The sequence below is a fragment of the Schistocerca nitens genome, chromosome 6 (genome assembly GCF_023898315.1).
Source record: "Schistocerca nitens isolate TAMUIC-IGC-003100 chromosome 6, iqSchNite1.1, whole genome shotgun sequence".
Taxonomy (NCBI): domain Eukaryota; kingdom Metazoa; phylum Arthropoda; class Insecta; order Orthoptera; family Acrididae; genus Schistocerca; species Schistocerca nitens.
Window position 1 is genome coordinate 36,290,670 of NC_064619.1, and position 26,924 is coordinate 36,317,593.

The 26,924-nt window shown below is 39.3% G+C and overlaps 1 protein-coding gene across 1 annotated transcript in view; it reads right to left on the bottom strand.

The window, feature by feature from the left end:
* The window catches only part of LOC126262459 (cleavage stimulation factor subunit 1), a 197,277-nt gene that overhangs the window by 165,658 nt on the left and 4,695 nt on the right, over nucleotides 1-26,924 (bottom strand). The window contains exon 2 of the mRNA XM_049959115.1: nucleotides 21,788-21,993. Within this exon, the coding sequence (XP_049815072.1) occupies nucleotides 21,788-21,993 (206 nt within the window). The remainder of the gene's footprint in view (nucleotides 1-21,787; nucleotides 21,994-26,924) is intronic.

The window sequence follows — 26,924 nt, forward strand, 5'->3', positions numbered from 1 at the left end:
AAATGGCTAAGCAGGGATGGCTAGAGGACAAATGTAAGGATGTAGAGGCTTGTCTCACTAGGGGTAAGATAGATACTGCCTACAGGAAAATTAAAGAGACCTTTGGAGAGAAGAGAACCACTTGTATGAATATCAAGAGCTCAGATGGCAACCCAGTTCTAAGCAAAGAAGGGAAGGCAGAAAGGTGGAAGGAGTATATAGAGGGTTTATACAAGGGTGATGTACTTGAGGAAAATATTATGGAAATGGAAGAGGATATAGATGAAGACGAAATGGGAGATATGATACTGCGTGAAGAGTTTGACAGAGCACTGAAAGACCTGAGTCGAAACAAGGCCCCGGGAGTAGACAACATTCCATTAGAACTACTGATGGCCTTGGGAGAGCCAGTCATGACAAAACTCTACCACCTGGTGAGCACGATGTATGAGACAGGTGAAATACCATCATACTTCAAGAAGAATATAATAATTCCAATCCCAAAGAAAGCAGGTGTTGACAGATGTGAAAATTACCGAACTATCAGTTTAATAAGTCACAGCTGCAAAATACTAACGCGAATTCTTTACAGACGAATGGAAAAACTGGTAGAAGCCGACCTTGTGGAAGATCAGTTTGGATTCCGTAGAAATGTTGGAACACGTGAGGCAATACTGACCTTACGACTTATCTTAGAAGAAAGATTAAGAAAAGGCAAACCTACATTTCTAGCATTTGTAGACTTAGAGAAAGCTTTTGACAATGTTAACTGGAATACTCTCTTTCAAATTCTGAAGGTGGCAGGGGTAAAATACAGGGAGCGAAAGGCTATTTACAATTTGTACAGAAACCAGATGGCAGTTATAAGAGTCGAGGGGCATGAAAGGGAAGCAGTGGTTGGGAAAGGAGTGAGACAGGGTTGTAGCCTCTCCCCGATGTTATTCAATCTGTATATTGAGCAAGCAGTAAAGGAAACTAAAGAAAAATTCGGAGTAGGTATTAAAATTCATGGAGAAGAAGTAAAAACTTTGAGGTTCGCCGATGACATTGTAATTCTGTCAGAGACAGCAAAGGACTTGGAAGAGCAGTTTAACAGAATGGACAGTGTCTTGAAAGAAGGATATAAGATGAACATCAACAAAAGCAAAAAGAGGATAATGGAATGTAGTCAAATTAGATCGGGTGATGCTGAGGGAATTAGATTAGGGAGTAAAATAACCGATGATGGTCGAAGTAGAGAGGATATAAAATGTAGACTGGCAATGGCAAGGAAAGCGTTTCTCAAAAAGAGAAATTTGTTAACATCGAGTATAGATTTAAGTGTCAGGAACTCGTTTCTGAAAGTATTTGTATGGAGTGTAGCCATGTATGGAAGTGAAACATGGACGATAACTAGTTTGGACAAGAAGAGAATAGAAGCTTTCGAAATGTGGTGCTACAGAAGAATGCTGAAGATAAGATGGGTAAATCACGTAACTAATGAGGAGGTATTGAATAGGATTGAGGAGAAGAGAAGTTTCTGGCACAACTTGACTAGAAGAAGGGATCGGTTGGTAGGACATGTTTTGAGGCATCAAGGGATCACAAATTTAGCATTGGAGGGCACTGTGGAGGGTAAAAATCGTAGAGGGAGACCAAGAGATGAATACACTAAGCAGATTCAGAAGGATGTAGGTTGCAGTAGGTACTGGGAGATGAAGAAGCTTGCACAGGATAGAGTAGCATGGAGAGCTGCATCAAACCAGTCTCAGGACTGAAGACCACAACAACAAACAGCCATCAGTAGCATGTAAGGTACATAATTTATATCCAAAGCATTGAACTTGAGTCTGGTAAAGTGCTTATAAGGTGATGTCAATAGTATGTCATAATCGTTTCATCAACTGCTACATTTTCCAGAAAGGCTCCTCATCTTTGATAATTTTGTACCACAGCCTCTGCTAATGGTTTTATTTTGAAAGATTTGTTACTATTGTTTTCATTGGCCTTTTTATTATCCTTGAAATGTAGTACAGATTTTAATTCACTATTTGAACATCATTATCATCATCATCGGACCAATAATCTCTTTCACTGGACAATTTATGATAACCTGTAAAGAACCCAAGAAATACATGAATTTCATCAGGTACAACTGAAAAACATATTTTATTTTTACATGCCTTAGTGTATATTTCAGTTTCCCATAAAATCATGTTTGCAGCTTTTTGTGGAAAGTGTTCTTCAAAAACCTGTACAGGAATGGGGCCATACAACTTGTCTTTCAGTTCATCTGAGAAACAAGAAGCTTTCTTCCCTAAGCCAGGAAATAGAAATTTCAGAACCTGATAACACCATTTAACTTCCTCTTTACAGGTTCTTTTAGAAGAAGCATGAGGAATGTCTTTGTTGTATCTTTCATGTAGCATTTCACTAGCACTTGCAATATCACTTACATAGGTATTTCCTAACAAGTCATCTTCAACATTTTTTTCATGTGTCTGTTCATCTACATCCGGAGGTAGAGCTACCATGCCTGCTTATATTTCTTCAGAAAATAAGTATTCTCCTGCCTCTTCAACAGTTTTAAAAAAATGTAGAGCGCCATAAAAAAGAAAGCCAAAAAGCCCAAAACACATATCGTTTGCCATAGAACTGGCCAGTGTCCTCAAATGAGGGCAGCAAGTTACACTGGGGCACACAATGCAATAAAGTATATTAGCCTTCACTAGTACCAAACACTATTACAGTATTACATTAGGCAGCAGCCAGAAAATGACTGGTCTTACCTTAGATACAGCTCACTAATAAAAACAGAAATAAGCACCAGGCTCCACAGAACACTCCACTATTTTTAACAGTCTTGAACTGAATAACTGTAGCACAGAGATAATGACAGTACCCATTGTTGAAAGAAACCTTACTTCACCACAACATAAGTCAAGAACTGAGTGTCCTCAGTTGTGAACAATGGGTGCTAATGAGTTAATGGCTGTATACAAATGGAAGCCTCCAGCTTGCATACCAACCTCAGCCCCTAGTTCAGCAAATTATTTGAAGCTACCATGACTCGCTCCATTGTTAAGAGACATCACATTTCAACTATGACTCAGAAGCAATTGCGACGAATTACTGCTATATCAATTCATTACTACAGGTTCACAAATTAAATTTTGCAAAATAGGTCAATATTACCACAGCATCCAACTATTACTATTCCCACATGATTCTGAATCAAGGGTGCCAAAGTGGTTATGAAAAGTTTCAGTATCATTTCTCACAAGAGAAACTCACAGTCTGTAACTACAGAGTTTGATCCAAAAGCAAGAAATGCCCCTGTAGTTTTAATTTATTTTAGTCCATAAGTTAGGCACCAGTTTCCCAGTGTCACAAAATGTCTATTATCTTCAGCTATTTCAACGGCGCTAACAGCTGCAACAGCAGTACACAATTCTAGACTATTCAAGACGGTGCATTTATGGCTTTCTGGCAGTGTGTATTAACTCTTTCAGTAGTTGAGTAACAAGCTCCACACTAAACTGCTTTGTCATCATGGTGATAAAGCAGCTGAAATCATCATATATATGAACCTGCATTATCAGCTTCCCATATCAGTTATTCTGATTGGGTGTTCAAATTTTGCTCTTATGATTAAATGAATATGGGCGTGGATAACATGCTTTCATGCTTCCAACCCTATCATTAATAAATTGTGAAAATAGGCAATAGAAAAGCTGTTATAAACAAATAATTGAGTAGCATAATTTACAGCTATAACTCATTTCAAGTGAAACTTCAACTAATATCCATCATAGTGCACCGTTTTTAAAAACTTTAACTGCTAGGCATCACAAATGATCATTATATGGTTAGTTTCTCCACAGCACCAACTGCCCATCTGCACTGTCCCCCGTATGTTCATCACATAGCGGGATCTCATTCCATGTAGCACCAGGACTGCATTACTGGTTGCAACAAAGACCTCGAACTATCACAGTAAGCAACACGCATTTGCCATGGCCATCTCCTTCGCTTCAGTACTAATATTTTGACTGCCGTTCCTTTTAAGGACATTTTAACACAATTAGACTGAGAGTGATGGCGGTGTCCAATAATTTTCTGCTGTAAATGATTTGAAAATACATCTGATGATGCAACTTTAAGTTGTGAAACTGGTTGCACTAACAAAGGAGTATGTAACTGTTGTTGTGGTTTTTTTAACAAGTACTGTATGTAATACAGGACGTCTCAAAGAGAATGTCAGTGACATGTTTTATAGATAATTTTGACATTTAGTGGCAAATCAATAAGGAAAAGCTTATGGATGTAATGTATTCTGTTTTGGTACCAAAATATATTTAATTTGTTCCACTCTCATTTCATCTAAATACATTTATTTGGCATTTTCCAAACAAATTTTCAGGTTTTAAGTGGTGTCAACTGTGAGATCAGTATTCTTCACACTTACTTGCCCTTCTGGTTTTGCTCTTTTTATGCAATCATAATATTTGTCATTTGAATGAGAGCTTGTGAGCAACAATAATTGGAGAAAAGTGAATATGTCCAAGAGCAACCTGGAGGCATTTTGACTGGTCTGGGTCATGATGAACACTTCACAGGTTGGGATCCAACATTTTCGATTATTAAGACTTTTAGCAATCTCTCTTCATCAAAGGGGTTTAACTGAAATTGAGAATTATATTCAACTAACAGAATATTATATTGTGACCATGATCATAATTTATGAGAAATGACCGTTCTTGGGGGGGGGGGGGGAGCGGGGGGGGGGGGGGGGGAGTTGGTATGTAAGGTGATGTGATAATCTGTTACCCTTGTTTATCGCCTTTACAAGGTGACCATCTGCTGCAGAAGATACTAAATTGTCTACACGAAGGTGCAGCATAGTTTATGTTTGCTGCAAATAACTTGTCTGTGTTGCGTACAGAAGAGCAGATGTTCTTCACACACTATTGAGCCATTCTTTCCTGCTTATATGGACTTTGTTATGGAATGACGGTAGTTTGGCATAATGAACAAACATTAACTGAATAGTTACCATACATTCCAGCACAGACTCCAATCTGAATTTTCCCTTTCATAGTCCATAATGCAGCTGGGTGGCATTGGCTGTAAATGACACTCCAAGTGAAAACTTACTTTTATTATTATTTTTTTTTTTAATTTAAGAACTTGCCATCATTGAGCCCTTCAACAGAATTGAGTGTCCACAATATTTCATTACCATACAGCAGTCTGTTCTGGCAATTACTCCTTGATGATTCTAGTATAAATATTCTGAGGGCTAGAGGTGTCATTAATATGAAACAATTAGTCACTAAATTAAGGAAAACGAGCAATGGCTGCAAGGCATTGCACTGCAAATGTGCCCCTTCCTCAGCTAGGTGAACCTTTTACTGCTAGTGCACACTGAGCAGCTGGTTCTACAAAAGGTTTTCACTTTCACTGACAAAGCACAGTAGTGACTGTTCTGTTAATCATCATAGGTTCTTGCAATTGACATAGACTGAATGAAAGTTTAACTTAAGAATGATGTATTAAACATTTTACTTTTTGCATATTGTTTTCATTTTTACACTTCCTGCTTTCATCTCTTCATGTCTTTGCAGTGCACTTTTACAGCAATTGCACATTGTCTCTTTGTGCAGATCACTTGAATTATTTGTGGATTTATATCACTTGTAGTTCACAGAATTTCTCTGTGGATGTTCGCATTTGGCAATCAATGTTCTTTTGTTGTCATCTTTGCATTTCTCAGTTTTGGGGGTGGAAATAATGACAGGGTTCTCGAGAAAAACATTTTTTAAGTCTATAACAATCAAAAGCTGTGTTACCTAAACATAGTGCTTACACTATGATCATAGCAGATGCGCCAACAAAGTGAATCGCATCTGCTGAATTAGCTTACCAGTTTGCAGCACACTTAAGAAAGAAATTCAAAAATGATACTAAGAGCTATTGATTTCTAGTGTTCAGCTTGTAGTCGGTGCATCTGCATATTATTAGTATCTTCACTGTAGTCCCTAAGCCTAGTTACGGAAATGAGAAAAAAAGTCATTGGCTTATACTTTTGGTACTTCAGTCCTGGGTCAACTCAGTGGTTACATCTTTGAGACATGAGCTGTGTGTTCCTCACTTCCAAGCTCGTTCAAGAAAACCATCAGCTGTGGAAACAGATTCTTCCAGTGGCTAGTATAAATGGCAACATAATAGAATATGTATAGCAACTCTGTGATAGTCCAGTGACTTTCTGAAGTGGCACTGAATTATCCTGCTAAATTCACTTCTTATTTTCTTGTCATTTCTATTAAATAATCTCCGTGATTTTCATGTTAAGTGTGATACTGGGTTATCAAATTAATGGCTTTGAGTCCAGGAAGGTCATTCAATGCAGAAAATATTTTTATGTCTTTAATTACCTATCTTAGCCATCACTATGGTAACGACAGGACAGAGATCATAGTAGTACCACGCTAGCTCCGTGGTAATGTGACTGCTGTATGAAACAACAGCCATGTTAGGTGCAGTTTCCAATCTGGCTGTAGGACTAGTATATTTTGTCGGCATTTTTGCTCTTCTGAACACAACACTGCCAGACCGAAAATCAACACAGAATTCTCAAGAAAATCCCTACAGTGTACGTCATCTCATAACCCTGATTCAGTACCTCATACATCGGAAGATGAAAGACTGAATCACTGTGCTTCACAGTTGCCATCTCACTCTTAACTGACAGTGAAATGGCGTGACAGCCCTATTGTCACGCAAACTTTACCGGCCCCTTCTGAAACAATTCATTGCCTGCCCATTTCCTCTTTTCATTAGTATAAAGCTTGTTCATTTTGCATTTGTACTTGAATACATACAAATTTTTGAAAATGGGTCCATCATTTAGAATAATCCTGTACATACTAACACCCCTCCCCCCATGAACCATGGATCTTGCCGTTGGTGGGGAGGCTTGTGTGCCTCAACGATACAGATAGCCGTACCGTAGGTGCAACCACAACGGAGGGGTATCTGTTGAGAGGCCAGACAAACGTGTGGTTCCTGAAGAGGGGCAGCGGCCTTTTCAGTAGTTGCAAGGGCAACAGTCTGGATGATTGACTGATCTGGCCTTGTAACATTAACCAAAACGGCCTTGCTGTTCTGGTACTGCGAACAGCTGAAAGCAAGGGGAAACTACAGCCGTAATTTTTCACAAGGGCATGCAGCTTTACTGTATCATTAAATGATGATGGTGTCCTCTTGGGTAAAATATTCCGGAGGTAAAATAGTCCCCCATTCGGATCTCCGGGAGGGGACTACTCAAGAGGACATCGTTATCAGGAGAAAGAAAACTGGCGTTCTACGGATCGGAGCGTAGAATGTCAGATCCCTTAATCGGGCAGGTAGGTTAGAAAATTTAAAACAGGGAAATGGATAGGTTAAAGTTAGATATAGTGGGAATTAGTGAAGTTCGGTGGCAGGAGGAACAAGACTTTTGGTCAGGTGATTACAGGGTTATAAATACAAAATCAAATAGGGGTAATGCAGGAGTAAGTTTAATAATGAATAAAAAAATAGGAGTGCGGGTTAGCTACTACAGACAGCATAGTGAACGCATTATTGTGGCCAAGATAGACACAAAGCCCATGCCTACTACAGTAGTACAAGTTTATATGCCAACTAGCTCTGCAGATGATGAAGAAATTGATGAAATGTATGACGAGATAAAAGAAATTATTCAGGTAGTGAAGGGAGACGAAAATTTAATAGTCATGGGTGACTGGAATTCGTCAGTAGGAAAAGGGAGAGAAGGAAACATAGTAGGTGAATATGGATTGGGGGGGAAGGAATGAAACAGGAAGCCGCCTTGTAGAATTTTGCACAGAGCATAACTTAATCATAGCTAACACTTGGTTCAAGAATCATGAAAGAAGGTTGTATACATGGAAGAACCCTGGAGATACTAAAAGGTCTCAGATAGATTATATAATGGTAAGACAGAGATTTAGGAACCAGGTTTTAAATTGTACGACATTTCCAGGGGCAGATGTGGACTCTGACCACAATCTATTGGTTCTGAACTGTAGATTAAAACTGAAGAAACTGCAAAAAGGTGAGAATTTAAGGAGATGGGACCTAGATAAACTGAAAGAACCAGAGGTTGTACAGAGTTTCAGGGAGAGCATAAGGGAACAATTGACTGGAATGGGGGAAAGAAATACAGTAGAAGAAGAATGGGTAGCATTGAGGGATGAAATAGTGAAGGCAGCAGAGGATCAAATAGGTAAAAAGACGAGGGCTAGTAGAAACCCTTGGGTAACAGAAGAAATATTGAATTTAATTGATGAAAGGAGAAAATACAAAAATGCAGTAAATGAAGCAGACAAAAAGGAATACAAACGTCTCAAAAATGAGATCGACAGAAAGTGCAAAATGGCTACGCAGGGATGGCTAGAGGACAAATGTAAGGATGTAGAGGCTTGTCTCACTAGGGGTAAGCAGAAAGGTGGAGGAATATATAGAGGGTCTATACAAGGGCGATGTACTTGAGGACAATATTATGAAATGCAAGAGCATGTAGATGAAGATGAAATGGGAGATATGATACTACGTGAAGAGTTTGACAGAGCACTGAAAGACCTGAGTCGAAACAAGGCCCCCGGAGTAGACAACATTCCATTAGAACTACTGACAGCCTTGGGAGAGCCAGTCCTGACAAAACTCTACCATCTGGTGAGCAAGACGTATGAGACAGGCGAAATACCATCACACTTCAAGAAGAATATAATAATTCCAATCCCAAAGAAAGCAGGTGTTGACAGATGTTAAAATTACCGAACTATCAGTTTAATAAGTCACAGCTGCAAAATACTAATGCGAATTCTTTAGAGACGAATGGAAAAACTGATAGAAGCCGCCCTCGGGGAAGATCAGTTTGGATTCCGTAGAAATGTTGGAACACGTGAGGCAATACTGATCCTACGACTTATCTTAGAAGAAAGATTAAGGAAAGGCAAACCTATGTTTCTAGCATTTGTAGACTTAGAGAAAGTTTTTGACAATGTTGATTGGAATACTCTCTTTCAAATTCTGAAGGTGGCAGGGGTAAAATACAGGGAGCGAAAGGCTATTTACAATTTGTACAGAAACCAGATGGCAATTATAAGAGTCGAGGGGTATGAAAGGGAAGCAGTGGTTGGGAAGGGAGAGAGACAGGGTTGCAGCCTATCCCCGATGTTATTCAATCTGTATATTGAGCAAGCAATTAAGGAAACAAAAGAAAAGTTCGGAGTAGGTATTAAAATCCATGGAGAAGAAATAAAAACTTTGAGGTTCGCCGGTGACATCGTAATTCTGTCAGAGACAGCAAAGGACTTGGAAGAGCAGCTGAACGGAATGGACAGTGTCTTGAAAGGAGGATATAAGATGAACATCAACAAAAGCAAAAAGAGGATAATGGAATGTAGTCGAATTAAGTCAGGTGATGCTGAGGGAATTAGATTAGGAAATGAGACACTTAAAGTAGTAAAGGAGTTTTGCTATTTGGGGAGCAAAATAACTGACGATGGTCGAAGTAGAGAGGATATAAAATGTAGACTGGCAATGGCAAGGAAAGCGTTTCTGAAGAAGAAAAATTTGATAACATCAAGAATAGATTTAAATGTCAGGAAGTCATTTCTGAAAGTATTTGTATGGAGTGTAGCCATGTATGGAAGTGAAACATGGGCGATAAATAGTTTAGACAAGAAGAGAATAGAAGCTTTCGAAATGTGGTGCTACAGAAGAATGCTGAAGATTAGATGGGTAGATCACATAACCAATGAGGAGGTATTGAATAGAATTGGAGAGAAGAGGAGCTTGTGGCACAACTTGACTAGAAGAAGGGATCAGTTGGTAGGACATGTTCTGAGGCATCAAGGGATCACCAATTTAGTATTGGAGGGCAGTGTGGAGGGTAAAAATCGTAGAGGGAGACCAAGAGATGAATACACTAAACAGATTCAGAAGAATGTAGGCTGCAGTAGGTACTGGGAGATGAAGAAGCTTGCACAGGATAGAATAGCATGGAGAGCTGCATCAAACCAGTCTCAGGACTGAAGGCCACAACAACAACAACAACATACTAACACCAGCAACCTCACAACTGAATCATTAGGAAGTTGAATTCTAAAGCAACAGTTTTAGAGAATGTGACAGTGGAACAGACTGAAGATTTAGGCACTACAACAAGTCCACTGCATCTGTTAGTTTTACTATGTTTATTTCTACATAAATGATCATTAATCCCCTAATAACTGAGAAAGCCATATTCTCTGTTTCGCAGTTCGTGATGCGATAAGGGGTGCAAGTCCCACTATGTGAGGCAATTACATTGTTCTGGCATAACCACAAGTGCCAGAACAAAGATGAAGAGTGCAAGAGAAGAGAAGGCTGTGAAACGTCGGCCAATGGTGCGCTGATTAGGACCGCACCACAGCAGGAGCAGCCTCTATAAAAGAATATAAACTCCACTCTTGCCAGCCTCGGCCACTCAGTATCGGCTCAGTATTCAGACAGTATTCGCAGAGTTGTAGACGGGCACTCGCAGATCAGTTATTAGGCTACCTATCGATTGCTTGTTGGGACATTGTCTATAGCGAAGAACTTTACTGTTTGCATTTCATGCATCATTTGCGACACTTGTTGTTCATTCAAGTTAAGTATTGTCAAATCTGCTTTACTGAAATAAAACTATTAATGTTAATTGCTTGAATTGTTGTATAGCATTCGGAGAATGCAGCACCCTTTTGGCACTCCATAGGAGATAAGTGGGAAAGATCCTACATATACCACTAAACGAAAAATTTATTGGCGACCCTACAAAAACTCAACACTTGGCTATTAAAAAAGTAATTTAGAGAAAAGTCACCAGACCTACAAGACAAAGATAACAAAACATTACCACCAACATACTTGCATCAGCTCTGTACCAAACTATTTACATTCCGCTAAGTTTCACATTTGTACCACTAAACTGGAAACATTCATCACTACCACGCTCCACTTGGGTCTCAAATATATCTCAGTAAAGAAAAATTCTCAGTACTAAAGTTCAAAATGAGAAAGTTGAATAGTTGCCAAAAAAATCAAACACTTCAGTTCTCACAGAAACAATATAGTTCATTTTCTTTTAAGGTCTTCTGACTCCTTGTTATCTACATGATAAGGTATCCTGTTAATAACATCAGTTTCTTCTAAGTCTCTCAACTTCAAAGTACAAAATTACTGATCAGTCATCACTATCAGTAGCTGCCACCAAAATGTCTCGCATCTCTGAACTAAATAACAACACTCACCTTCAAAAATGGGAAGCTGCTGTTGAGTTCCACATTGATGCAGAGAAAACACAACTTACAGTTTCACTGCACCCAAAACATAATTTCTTGTTCAATTCCCCAGAATCACAAATTAGTCTTGAGAAACAGATGTACTTCCAAAATTAAAAATTGTGTTGTGCATCTCTGGAGGTGTGTGTGTGTGTGTGTGTGTGTGTGTGTGTGTGTGTGTGTGTCTGTGTGTGCACGCGCGCACGTGTGTCCTTGTAGTATGTCCTCTACTGTGTGCATTTGAGACACAGATTGAAGGAGAGATGGGAGAAGGAGAAGGGGGAGGAAGAGGGGGAAGGGGAGGAGGGGGGAGAGGGATAGGGGGAAGGGAAGGAGGGGTGAGAGGGAGAGGGGAAAGGGGAGGAGGGGGGAGGAGGGGGGAGAGGGGAAAGGGGAGGAGGGGGTGAGGGAGAGGGGAAAGGGGAGGAGGGGGAGAGTGTGCGGTGAGGGGGGCAGAGGGGTGAGGGGGAGAGGGGTGAGGGGGTGAGAGAGGCGGGGGGAGAGAGGGGTGAGGGGGAGAGGTGGGGGGAGAGGTAGAGGTGGGGGAGAGGAGGTGATGGGGAGAGGTGGGGGAGAGGTGGGGGGAGAGGGGGTGAGGGGGAGAGACGGGGTGAGGGGGAGACGGGGTGAGGGGGGAGACGGGTTGAGGGGGGGAGAGAGGAGGGCAGGGGGGATGAGAGAGTGGTACAAACAGAGAGAGGTATTAAGGCTTTGACTGCTGGAGATGTGTTAGCTCGTGATGCCTCACCGTTCCCTGGTGCGCCCGACGTGGTTAAGTGCGGCCCTTGGGTTTCGCCTACAGTGCTAAGGACGTGTTGACTCGTACCGTGCCACCGGCCTTTTCACCACTAGGGATGAGTTTAGGCACACTGAATCACAGCTACCTGAGTGTGACAGTTGTGTAAACACGCAGCGTTGTCTTTCCGCCCTGCTCTTCCAGTAGCTGTTCAGTAGTCTGACTATAGTTTGAGAGTGCATATATGTTTGTTGATGTGTTCCCTTTTTGCAGAATTCGACTATGCTTCCTGTGTTTTCGTCAGTTTTCTTGTTTGCTACAGGAGAAATGTCATATCACCGTGGTTGCACAGATAGAGAGATCTTGGATATGCTCACAAGTAGCGACAGTAAGTGTGAATTATCTGATATTGCTAGCAGTGATGAGTCCTCCACAGAATCTCAAAGCTGTAGTCCTCAGCCCTTTACATCAGAGAGGAGAGCAAGAATTACAGACAGCATTTCTCTGAATCCGTGGAATCAGAAAGTGACAGTGAAAAAGTTCAGAAAAGAGCACACTTAAGTGACACGTTTGACAGGAAAGAAACTGATTTCCAGCCATTAAACCATTACTTTGATGACTCGAGTTCAGGACACAAATATCATCTAGATGCTGAGCCAAGCATTCTTTCATTTTTTTTGTGATATTTATGTATGAAGAACTGTTGCAATTTATTGCAGACGAAACAAATTATATTTACATTTACACCAGAGAAAATGCTACAGAATCTGTGAATTCTCGACTGCCAAAGTGGAAATACACCGGATTTGAGGAAATGTATTGTTTTATTGTTATTTGCCTTCTAATGGCGCAAGTTAAGAAGTTAAAATTAAGTGATTACTAGTCCAGAGATATACTTTTGAACACACCAGTTTTCAGTGAAATCATGTCTCGAGACCATTTTGGTCAAGTCTGAGAATGCTACACTTCAGTGATATCTCTGCGAGTACAGGAGGTGACAGTCTAAAATTAGGACGATTGTTGACAAAGTTTGTAACATGTTTCGTAATTCATTTCGTCCACATCACAAGCTTCGTATAGAGAAAAGTCTCTTGCTGTTCAAAGGACAATTATCTGTTAAGTAATTTATTCCAACCAAGCAAAGAAGATTCGGAATAAAGACATTTGTACTGTGTGACTGTCAAGAGTGGGTATTTTTGGATTTTATTGTATATACAGGTGCAACAAAAGAAATTGGGTTCCACAGTTTAGGGAAAAGTGGCGACGTAGTGGCAACTCTTATGGGACTGTATTTGGAACAGGGTCATATTCTATCTGTCGATAATTGGTACTCCAGCCTGGACCTGTTCCTGTGGCTGGCTTCACAACCAGAACAGCTGCATGTGGCACTGCTCATAAGAATAGGCACAACATGCCAAAACTGCAGAAGAAATTAAAATGAGGAGAGACTGAGTTTAAGTGCACTGACAGGATCCTTGTTATCAAATCGTGTGATAAGAGAGAGGTGTGCATGTTGACCACAAGTCATGTAACACAAATGGTTAAAACAGAGAAGACTGACATAAATACTGGCGAAAAAATAAAGAAACCGCAATGTATTGTAGATTACAATTCGAGTATGGGTGCAATTGGCCGTTGTGACATGTTACTGAGCTCAGTGGGATCAATGCGTAAGACTGTGAAATGGTACAAGAAATATTTTTTTTCGCAGTTTGGATTTGTGCATTCTAAATGTTCATGCTCTCCACTGGTCGGTAACAGGGCGAAAAATGGCACTCGCAGAGTTTCACCTTCCTCTCGCAAGGGAGAGTGTAGAAAAATATGCTACAGAATGGAAAAAAGCTGGTAGGGGAAGGCACAACAGGGTGTATACGTGGACAAGGAAAAAAAATTCCCGGATTTCTCCCAGATTTCCCGGTTAAAAATACACTTTCTCCCGGGTGAAAACATAATTTTTCCAAGTTAACTGACAGTATATTTTCTCTCAGAACTGTATAAGTTATCATTCCTTTGAATGGTTATGGTTTTATACACGGGCGTAGAATTTCCGGGGGCTTTAGAAAACTAAACACAGGGGGAAAAAATATGTTTTGGAAAGATTTGTGATGTGCAGCAACAGGTAGGCTGCACATTTTCGTATTACGAAAATATAAATTCGAATTCCACCAAACACCGCAACTTACTTTCCAAAGCATTGCAATCGAGATAGCGATGCGCTTTTATAAGCCAGTCATAGCTCATGTCATGTGATCTCGCCAGCCGATGGCAGCGGGTATTCAGAGCTTAGGATACGTGATGTAGTCAGCCAATAGCAACATCGCTGTTAAGTAGTGCGAACACACAAACACAAAACGTTAATGGTTTAAATTAATATACATAGTGTTGCTACACGAAAAGCAAAGCTTTCACATATAATATTGGTCTAGAAGATTAACACGCTGCAAGAGAAGCTAAGCTTTCACAAATAATGTTGATCTTTTATGCATGTATTACAATTTAAGACATATCACACACATGTGCCAGTAAAATTTTTAATAACAACATAAATGTCTGATCTTCTGGGCTCGAAATTCATCTAATGGCTCGTCACCAAAAAGTTGATTTTTAAATGAAAATCAAATGCTCTGTGATTTAAGAAACTCATCATACATAGTTTAACTTGTGTAAAAGGAAATCTACTTTGATGGTAAAGCTTTTCAAACCACCATTCGGAATATTTTCCCACGACCTGTTAGAAGTAGGTTCATTTCTGCAGTTGCCAGAGAGCGCCACCACGCTTGCGCACCTACGATGTCGTAGGGAGGCCATGTGTTCGTACGTGTGAAACATTAAAGGATCTTATATTATGTCATAAAAGAAACAAGACGTCAGAGGATACTCCAAGAGCATCGGAATTTCATGATACATACTAAAATGTGCACATTTAAAGTGCACATTCGTATGACCACATTCCCAGTAAAGTAGGCCACGACCTGATATTAAGCTTTTCAATGTGGTTTTCGGGATGTAAATTTTCTTGGAGTACCAGTGCTGTGTTATCTCATGTGTGGTCCTTTATTATGATATAACGCTATACGTGCTAGAAGATAAAAACGTGCACTTGTAATGTAGCAAACAGTGTGTGGAATTAAACACTTCGTTTAGAATATATTGTCTGCCTCTGCGGAAAAGATTAAAAAATGAAAGTTTCTTTAGCAAACCGACAAAAATAACTTCATTGTTCTGCAAGGTAATTAATGCTTGACTGTCAGAAAGGTGGAAATAAAATAAAATCTGCAACAACACATTTTAGCCTTCCGTAATTATATGCATGTATTTTAATTCACTTGATAGCTCCTAGCCACAGAAATCTGTTTTGTATTCACGTGGAGACTACCCACTTCCCCACTATAACTCAGACCGCTCTGCGCATCAGCCCCAGACCTACGGTATTTCCGAACCGGGGCAATAACCCACCACTCCCTTGAGCGTTTGAGATACGACGCCAAAAATAAAAATAAAAAATCGAATTTTCAAAAATATGTTCATTTTCTAGCACACATCTTCCTGAAGAGTCTGATGCATAAAACACATGTGTTCGAGGAAATATAAGACATGTTATTTGGTCGTAAGTGTGCCAAAGTGCAGTGCCACACTTCTTCACACAGTATTCTTCTATCGCACGTCACTGTATTTCGCTCTGTGGAATTGAAACGTGTATATTTTGTAATGGATGCCATCAAACCATATTCCGGACAGTGGAAATTAAGATGTCCTGTGGTGCCTCTCCTGCTTCCAGTCAGCAGGTTTGACATTCTGTCCCTCTTTAAAAAAAACACACATTCAGAAAATTTGCACACTTTATTCCCTATCAGTTAACAACTTGCTGCTTGGTGTGACAATAAATTAAATATGGGATGCATAAGCCCAGTTAAGACACGAGACAATCAAGACAACACACATTTCTTCGATCCTTAGCAACTAGAATTTTTTTCTCTCTAATCAGCTTTACATGGCATGCTTTCCTTTCTGTGAAAGAATCTATAACCTCATCAAAGTTCGTCAAATGTTTTGCTACACGAAAAATCGAAATGTTGTCTAATACTGAAAAAGCTGTTAATACAAATAGGACCCAAGACTGGTGTGGTTTCCCGATCTGATTACATCTATTTTGTCACTGTCTGATAGATAAAAAAAAAATAGGCCTTTCTAATACTGCCAACAATTGTAACACACACCAAATAAACGAGACTGTTTGGGCACAAACGGTCTTTCTCGTAACGACAGAATATAATTCACAAAGTACCAATATCAAGCTGTGCGGGATTAGCCGAGCAGTCTAAGGTGCTGCAGTCATGGACAGTGCGGCTGATACCGGTGGAGGTTTGAGTCCTCCCTCGGGTGTGTGTGTGTGTGTGTGTGTGTGTTTTTGTCCTTAGGATAATTTAGGTTAAGTAGTGTGTAAGCTTAGGGACTGATGACCTTAGCAGTTAGGTCCCATAAGATTTCACACACATTTGAACATTTGAACCAATATCAAATGCCTATTAGGTCTACTTACTACAAGCAAAAAGCTTTATGTTAGGAAATAGTTCCACACTTCATTCATAAGCTCCAGTTTCTCAAGCATGAGATCGAAAAGTAGTAGTACAAAATTTTTATACAAACTTGGAATCGTCATATTGTTTCATAATTTGTGTGATGTCCCCGTTTCTTCTCCACCCTCATTCTAACAAACAGTCTTGTTACCACTAATTCTGTAACTATTCCTGCCAATGTCAAAGCTTATTTGCAGTTTAATTTCACTAACTCTGCCAGAAACACCAGTTTCCTTGTCCCACGATTATTCTCCGGTTAGGCGTTGTTAGATGTTCGTACAACGCGTTTTCTGCGCTTCTTCCAGAAGAGAACTTAAAGCGGCTGCTAGCCGAGGACCGTACAACTGGCCCTTGCTAGTATAGCGACCTGACCAAAAATTTTCTGTCAAAGTTTCATTTTCTTGGATACACCGAGGACGTAATACGTAATCTATCTTACCTGTTATTCGTTCATTTCCACTCCTGTAGTCTGAACCTATGGATTTCGCTAGTAACTATAAAAACACTCATCATTCACAAACCCAGTCAACCACACAATCAGACAGCGGTTGGCATTCGTCCGTTCGACCTTACTCCACTCTGGTCATATAGCTCCTTATGTCTGCAGGAAAGTTTGTTTCTACATGCGATGAGCATTCCCCTGACAGAGACATCATTTATACTATGCACGCATTCAAAAATTAACTTACAATTCATTCAGAAATGAACTTAGAATGTGTTCAAAAATCGACAGGGATGCATTTTAAAGTCATATGAATAATCGATAGGCTAACGTGCGCTAGATGCTAGGCGCTTTGTGAAACAAGGTTTTCTCCCTCAAGAATATGAATTTGCCCCCCCCCCCCCCCCACCAGATCGGGGCCTGTTGCGCACACATGAATCTGGCAGCTTGGGCGCTCCAGTAAAATTTTTCCCGGTAACATCTAGCTACTTGCTGCGACTGCTTAGACAGCCAACAGCCACATTTCTGTACCCAGAAGCGGGAGAAGGTACTACTCAACTGCACATGCGCATGATCCCGCTCGTAACTGCTAAAACGAATCTAATGTAAAAAGTTGTGACGTTACACTCATCGGAGGCCATTTGTTGTTACAGAGCATTGCATAGTCTTCTTAAAGCCTTGATGTTGGGAGGCACTTGTATGAGCACTGTTTTGTTGCTGTATATGGCGCATTTCCTTTGCAATTTAAGTTTTATTTTCTTTTTTCTCTCATTCATGTTTTATTGCTGCAGGATTATTCTGCAGTAGCTGGATACAGTAACATCCTTTGTTAGAGTATCAGTTCTTAGCAGTCAAAATATCTAAAATTTAACTGAAAACAAAAACAATGAAAAATTCCCGGAATTCTAAAAAATTCCCGCATTTTTCACGGATGAAAAAATTCCCGGGTTTTTCCCGGATCTCCCGGGTCGTATACACCCTGTACAATGATGAGAATCCTCTCCAATTCACAGGGAGACATTTTCCGGCTGTTATTGTGAGTGAACATTTGCAGAAAACTACACTAAGGCGCAGATGCGTGGATTGCATGAAACAGAAAGTGCACCAGCAAACTAGATACCAATGCAAAACTTGCAACGTTCCATTATGTGTTGTGCCCTGCTTTAAGACTTATCATACAAAGAAGTACTACTAATCATTGGGAACTAAATCTGAAAAAATTTATTGACACTTCTGAATGAATTACTAAAAAAAAGGCAAAAAACTGTAAAAAATATATATAAATCTATTTTTAACTTCGCCAGTGCCGGTCCCTGGCCTGGATCGAAAACAAGGATGGGAAATAGAAGCAACAGTGTAAAATTATTCAAACGATGCCCGACTTCTTCATATGTAGAAATTTGCTGGCAAATGAATGGACTAGGTGATTGAGATGGCATAATATCTGTACTTTAGCAAATGTAATTGTGCCAGTATAACAAAACCCATATATGAATCTACATACAATACATTTAAATTATTAATGAGTAACATACACAGTTATATTCTTTTATCCTTAGTAGTTCAAATATAGATCACATTCGGCCTACTTGTACAAAACCTGTTTTCCATAACTGATACAAACGCCTTTGACCAACGAGAAATAACATCCTAATGATAAAACTCTGTTCTCAGTGTGATTTTTCTTGCTACTTTGCCTCCGTTGTTAGCCAATATTGGAAATTCAACATACTATTCTGGGGAGGGTGGGGGGCTTAAAGTTGGTTGTTCGAATGAGACTGGCTTTGAAGCATTAATAGAAGATGGTATTTGTAAAAGAAGTGTCAAAAATACCTTGCTTTTTGTCTTTTCATAAAAATCAACATCTTTTCAACTAATTTGTAGATTATTGGAAAATAGTAGGGGAATAAAAATGTTTATTCCATATCTTTGTGCTGTCAATCTATTGCACTCTAAAATTCATTTTCATCATGTGTTCACTCTACTATATATGCAAATCTGAAGTTTACACTGTTTTCAGGCCTGATTTTTGCGTTCACCTGTCATTCCAATTATACAGCTTGGAATATTTTATAGAACATAGTTTTCTAGCAAAATCAGAATGAAAAAAACACATTTTCGATGTTTTTACAATATCCTCACTTCATTCAGTACTGGAAAGTGCTATGCAAATGAAACTTTATATTTGACAACCATGTGTTGCTAGGTTACTACATGCCAAGTTTCACGTTTGTCACAGCATTAGTCCAGGAGATGCAAAAAGCTACACTTCGAAATATTTTTTGGTGCCTATTTTTTTGGCCATCAATATGGCTCTTAAAATTCTTTTCATTATTATTAAGAGAATGCATAAAGTTGTACAAGATGGCCAAATTTTATTTCTTTACAAAAACTATTGCCAGAGGTATTACAGTTCAAAGTTGCCGAAAATTCAGACTGGCTCTGCATTAGTCGTAATCAATCCAGAATTATTCAGCACAGGGAATGTTGGGCAGTACGGGCCGTGCCGGTCCCGACGGCAGCTCCGAGGGACAGGCACTTAGCACAGGTAGCTGGATTGCACTGCAGGCCGTAGCGCCTCGGTGTGCCAAGCAGATGGTGCGCCTCCAGCAGTCAAAGGGTTAAAAGAACAAGTATAATTTAAATGAAACTCACTTCGTATTTTTTATTATTTTTGTGAGCCATGTTTAGAAAATTCAGTCAGTTCCATAGTCTGTCCCTGAGCCAGCACACATTCTGGTGTGCCCTCATCCAGCCAGTCAAGTAAGAAATCCTTACACACAGGGCATAGGCACTTACAGAGTCAGTTTCATATACCTCACATTTTTTTCAGCTATTGCCAAAGTTCCAAATTGTTTGCTCTTCTGTCTGCAGTGGCTCAAGTTTCTTGCTATCGAGTGTACATTGCAAATGTCTGATGTTGAAAGGTGTCGTTGGTCTTCGCTCTGCACAGTTAAACATTAATTTTCACGTAAGTCCATTGCTACTCTGGCAATGTTTACATCAGATGATCCTTTGAGTCTGTTATAATAATATGATTGAGATTTTGCAATGTAATAGTGTGAAACATTTTTTCTACTTCAGATGAAAGACACTCAGTAAAGTTGGCAATTTTTGCAAAACATGTGATTTTTTGGTATTCCGTCTTCATCACAGTTTCCAATCCACACTTTTTTATATAAAAAACTTGTTACTTTTTCTTTCAGGAGTTCTTCAATACAGTGCTGCAGCATACACACACAGGCTGAGGTTTCACAAAGCAGCATTTTTATATCTTCATAGTTGCCTTCACATGGAACTGCATTAATTACAGATATGTACTGAGTGTGTTCCATTAGCTCCCTTAAATTGGACGATTTGAGGCAGAATGGGCAGAATTTAGTAAAACCTATTTTAGTTTCAGTATATTCACTTTTAAAATCTGAATACTTCTTCTGCATTTCAAGTATTGGGCCTTTGCCTGTTACAGTGCCCATCTCAAAATCTGAACACATTTCATGCAAGCTAAATAAAAATCAGCTGGTTTTTTTTCTGTTTTTCTTCTTCTATGTTACCACATTTATCACACCTTGTAAAATTCCAGACTGTTTATTACCCTGATAAAAATTCAGTACCAAACCAGTTACTTGCTGCACTAAATTATAAGAAAATCCAATTACTTTTTTTCTGAGATTAATTTAGTGAAGTTGGTATGGTTATATAGTCAGCAACTGACTTTTGTTTCTTATTTGTAGCTTGATGTAAATTGTTCCTTATGTTATCAAGTAGCAAGACAATATCAGAAGCTTTTTTAAAGTTTCATTTCTGCAAATATCTTTTTTCCATCAAGTGTACGTAATTTCAAAGGTGAGCATCCACTTCTACGAAGGTGATATTTGTAGAATTCATAGATCAGACTATATGATTATTAAAATACAAATATTTGCACTTTTTTGCTGGGATTATATAGCTTATGCTGCCACTTTTTCCTTGGTGAAAAAATATTGTTAATTAAATAGGATAGTAACACTGGAAACAAAGTACTAAATAATTAGTCATACAAATATTTTAACAATATTTATGAGATGAAGCAATAAAACACTGAGCTAAAATTTCCAATATAGTGAGAAAAATACCAAACGGAAAAATTCTCTAATTTTACTTTTTCATGTGATGGCCTAAGATTTAAGAACTATTTTGGAAAAAAAGTAGGTGTTACTCCATTCCCTTGATTTCATATTCAATGTAATGCTGAACCATACTTAATACAAAATAAAACTTATACACTTTTTTTTCCTCCTTTGGCAAATTTATTTAATGATATTAAGTAATTTTGTTTACAATCCCTATGGTGTAGAGTTTAGAACACCAAACTTCATATAGAGTGTATGAAAAATTAAAAACTTTTAATTTATTTTCAAAATATTAGCAAATATCGTCATGGCACTGAAATAATCAAAAGCTTCCAAATTTTGAAAAGCCATTATATGAAAAAAGAGAGAGATAAAATTTTAAAATTTGGTATGATTACTTTTCTCTGTAAACAGAAAAAATACGTCAGGTTTCACTAAAATCTAAGATGATAGGTAATAAACTGCCTTATTTTTGGTGGAACTGACATAGAATGATCCATCAAGTACATAAACTCTTTCTAACAAAACAAAAGACGAGCTGTAATAGCTATCATCACTGTTTATCTGCTGCTGCTTCTCAAGAACCTCACCAAGACCAGGTCCGAGTACATTCTCTGGTGCAACTCCTGCTGCTATAGCTGCTGCTGCACCTCCACCTTTGGAACGTTCTGGCTCATGACGAAGACCGGCCATAACAATATGGAGCAGACGATCTGAAGGCGGACAAGGTGGGTCTGCCTGAGCAACTGCTGATAGACCCACAGCCAGACTCTGATGCCCATCATAGAAAAGTTGACTGTACAAGAGAAATAAGTTAAAACACATTAACACATGTTATCATTAAACATGTATGTGGGATATTAACTAAGTAAATAACAAAGTAGAGACATTCACAGTGAATGCCTTTTATATTACATACCAAGTGAAAACCCCCTTATAAACATTCTTAATCTAGTAAGTACTATTACCGTACCACACTGTTTAATACACTACATGAATATAGCACAGATAACAAAACTACCAACTCAATATAACAGGGCTTAACACACACAATTACTAAAGTAAACTTAATGGGTGAAATCTACATCTACGTCAACACTCAACAAGTCACCAGACAGTGTGTGGCAGAATGTATTTCTGGTACCACTATCCAATCTCCCTTCCCTGTTCCATTTGCAAATGGCATGAGGGAAGAATGAAAGTTGGAAAACCACTGTGTTAGCTCTAGTCTAGTTTCTCAAACTTGCTTGTTGCAGTCGTTTTGTGAGATGTACTTGAGAGGAAATACCATGTAATCCAACTCTTCCTAGAGTATTCGCTCCCAAAATTTCAACAGTAAACCACTCCATGGTGTACAATCCCTCTCTTATAACATCTGCAACTGGAGCTTGTTGAGCATCTCTGTGATGCTCTCGCACCAAATAAATGATCCAGTGGTGAAATGCACTCATCTTCATTGGATCTTCTCTATCTCTTCTATTAGTCCCACCTGGGAAGGGTCCCAGAGTGATGAACAATACTCAGTACTCAAGAATAAGTCGAATGAATGTTTGTGAGTCACTCCTTTCTTGTATTACTTACATTTCCTTAGGATTCTTCCTATGAATCTCAGTCTAGCATCTATTTTTCCTATTAGCTGCTTTATGTGGTCATTCCACTTAAGATTGTTCCAGGTGGATACTCTTAGATATTTTACGGTAGATGCTGTTCCCAGCAATTTGTCATAAATAGTGGAGTTGTAAAGTAGTGGATTTCTTTTCCTACGTATCTGAAATGTGTTACATTTACTTACATTCAGGGTCGACTGGCGGTTCCTGTACCGCTCATCAACCCTCTGCACGTCCTCCCCCCAAATCACTACAGTCTTCTGGTAGTGCTTCCTTCTTGTAGACAACCATATCACCTATGAATTGCCTTATGGACCTTGTGACATTTTTATCTGGATCATTTACACATAGTGTAAATAGTAACAGTCCTATCACACTTCCTTAGGGTACTCCTGAAATTACCTTTACACATGTCGATTTGGTTCCATTATGTGTGACGTGTTGAGTTCTCTCTGCAAAGAAGTCCTGAATCCGGTTGCAAATCTGGTCTGATACTCAATGAGATCCTATTTTTTTCACTGTTTAGTGTAAAATGCCTTCCTGAAATGTTGGAATATGGCATCAATCTGAGCGCTGATGTCTACAGCAGTGTGGATCTCATGGAGTAACAGAATGAGCCGAGTTTGGAAACATCTCGTTTACAGAATCCATATTGAGTTTTTTGGAGGAGATCGTTGTTTTCCAAAAATGTCATAACACATAAGCATAAAACATGTTCCTTAATTCAACAACATATTGATGTCAGCGATATAGGCCTACAGTTATATGCATCTGTCCTAGATTCTTCTTGAAAACAGGAATGAACTGCACTTTTATCCAGTAGCTAGGTATTCTTCATTGCTCCAGTGACCTATGAGAAACTGCTGTTAGTAGGCACGCAAGTTCCTTCACATAATCTCTGTAGAATCTTTCATTTATGTCATCTGGTCCTGAAGCCTTTCCACTACTAAGTGATGTTGTTGTTGTTGTGGTCTTCAGTCCTGAGACTGGTTTGATGCACCTCTCCATGCTACTCTATCCTGTGCAAGCTTCTTCATCTCCCAGTACCTACTGCAACCTACATCCTTCTGAATCTGCTAAGTGTATTGATCTCTTGGTCTCCCTTCACGATTTTTACCCTCCACGCTGCCCTCCAATGCTAAATTTGTGATCCCTTGATGCCTCAAAACATGTCCTACCAACTGATCCCTTCTTCTAGTCAAGTTGTGCCACAAACTTCTCTTCTCCCCAATCCTATTCAATACCTCCTCATTAGTTACGTGATCTACCCACCTTATCTTCAGCATTCTTCTGTAGCACCACATTTCGAAAGATTCCACTCTCTTCTTGTCCAAACTGGTTATCGTCCATGTTTCACTTCCATACATGGCTACACTCCATACAAATACTTTCAGAAACGACTTCCTGACACTTAAATCTATACTCGATGTTAACAAATTTCTCTTCTTCAGAAGCGATTTCCTTGCCATTGCCAGTCTACATTTTATATCCTCTCTACTTCGACCATCATCAGTTATTTTACTCCCTAAATAGCAAAACTCCTTTACTACTTTAAGTGTCTCATTTCCCAATCTAATCCCCTCAGCATCACCCGATTTAATTTGACTACATTCCATTATCCTCGTTTTGCTTTTGTTGATGTTCATCTTATATCCTCCTTTCAAGACACTGTCCATTCCGTTCCACTGCTCTTCCAAGTCCTTTGCTGTCTCTGACAGAATTACAATGTCATCGGCGAACCTCAAAGTTTTTACTTCTTCTCCATGAATTTTAATACCTACTCCGAATTTTTCTTTTGTTTCCTTTACTGCTTGCTCAATATACAGATTGAATAACATCGGGGAGAGGCTACAACCCTGTCTCACTCCTTTCCCAACCACTGCTTCCCTTTCATGCCCCTCGACTCTTATAACTGCCATCTGGTTTCTGTACAAATTGTAAATAGCCTTTCGCTCCCTGTATTTTACCCCTGCCACCTTCAGAATTTGAAAGAGAGTATTCCAGTTAACGTTGTCAAAAGCTTTCTCTAAGTCTACAAATGCTAGAAACGTAGGTTTGCCTTTTCTTAATCTTTCTTCCAAGATAAGTCGTAAGGTTAGTATTGCCTCATGTGTTCCAACACTTCCACGGAATTCAAACTGATCTTCCCCGAGGTCCGCTTCTACTAGTTTTTCCATTCGTCTGTAAAGAATTCGCGTTGGTATTTTGTAGCTGTGACTTATTAAACTGATAATTCGGTAATTTTCACATCTGTCAACACCTGCTTTCTTTGAGATTGGAATTATTATATTCTTCTTGAAGTCTGTGGGTATTTCACCTGTCTCATACATCTTGCTCACCAGATGGTAGTTTTGTCATGACTGGCTCTCCCAAGGCCATCAGTAGTTCTAATGGAATGTTGTCTACTCCCGGGGCCTTGTTTCGACTCAGGTCTTTCAGTGCTCTGTCAAACTCTTCACGCAGTATCTTATCTCCCATTTCATCTTCATCCTCATCCATTTCCATAATATTGTCCTCAAGTACATTGCCCTTGTATAAACCCTCTATATACTCCTTCCACCTTTCTGCCTTCCCTTCATTGCTTAGAACTGGGTTGCCATCTGAGCTCTTGATATTCATACAAGTGGTTCTCTTCTCTCCAAAGGTCTCTTTAATTTTCCTGTAGGCAGTATCTATCTTACCCCTAGTGACACAAGCCTCTACAACCTTACATTTGTCCTCTAGCCATCCCTGCTTAGCCATTTTGCACTTCCTGTCAATATCATTTTTGAGACGTTTGTATTCCTTTTTGCCTGCTTCATTTACTGCAATTTCATATTTTCTCCTTTCATCAATTAAATTCAATATTTCTTCTGTTACCCAAGGATTTCTATTAGCCCTTGTCTTTTTACCTACTTGATCCTCTGCTGCCTTCACTACTTCATCCCTCAGAGCTACCCATTCTTCTTCTACTGTATTTATTTCCCCCATTCCTGTCAATTGTTCCCTTATGCTCTCCCTGAAACTCTGTACAACCTCTGGTTCTTTCAGTTTATCCAGGTCCCATCTCCTTAAATTCCCACCTTTATGCAGTTTCTTCAGTTTTAAACCAATAGATTGTGGTCAGAGTCCACATCTGCCCCTGGAAATGTCTTACAATTTAAAACCTGGTTCCTAAATCTCTGTCTTACCATTATATAATCTATCTGAAACCTGTCAGTATCTCCAGGATTCTTCCAGGTATACAACCTTCTTTTATGATTCTTGAACCAAGTGTTAGCTATGATTAAGTTATGCTCTGTGCATAATTCTACAAGGCGGCTTCCTCTTTCATTTCTTCCCCCCTATCCATATTCACCTACTATGTTTCCTTCTCTCCCTTTTCCTACTGACGAATTCCAGTCACCCATGACTATTAAATTTTCGTCTCCCTTCACTACCTGAATAATTTCTTTTATCTCATCATACATTTCATCTATTTCTTCATCATCTGCAGAGCTAGTTGGCATATAAACTTGTACTACTGTAGTAGGCATGGGCTTTGTGTCTATCTTGGCCACAATAATGCATTCACTATGCTGTTTGTAGTAGCTAACCCGCACTCCTATTTTTTTATTCATTATTAAACCTACTCCTGCATTACCCCTATTTGATTTTGTATTTATAACCCTGTAATCACCTGACCAAAAGTCTTGTTCCTCCTGCCACCGAACTTCACTAATTCCCACTATATCTAACTCTAACCTATCCATTTGCCTTTTTAAATTTTCTAACCTACCTGCCCGATTAAAGGATCTGACATTCCACGCTCTGATCCGTAGAACGCCAGTTTTCTTTCTCCTGATAACAGCGTCCTCTTGAGTAGTCCCCGCTCGGAGATCCAAATGGGGGACTATTTTACTTCCGGAATATTTTACCCAAGAGGACGCCATCATCATTTAATCATACAGTAAAGCTAAGTGATAGTAGTTGCCTTTCTGTTAAGTGATCACTTATCTCAGTGTCTGCCATTTTGATGTTCATATGATGAGAGAAAGGAAGGACCGTATTACAATCTTCCACGGCGAAACAATTTCAGAAGACCAAATTCAGTATGTCAGCCTTCTCTCTGTCATCTTCCATTTCGGTACCAGTATTGTCC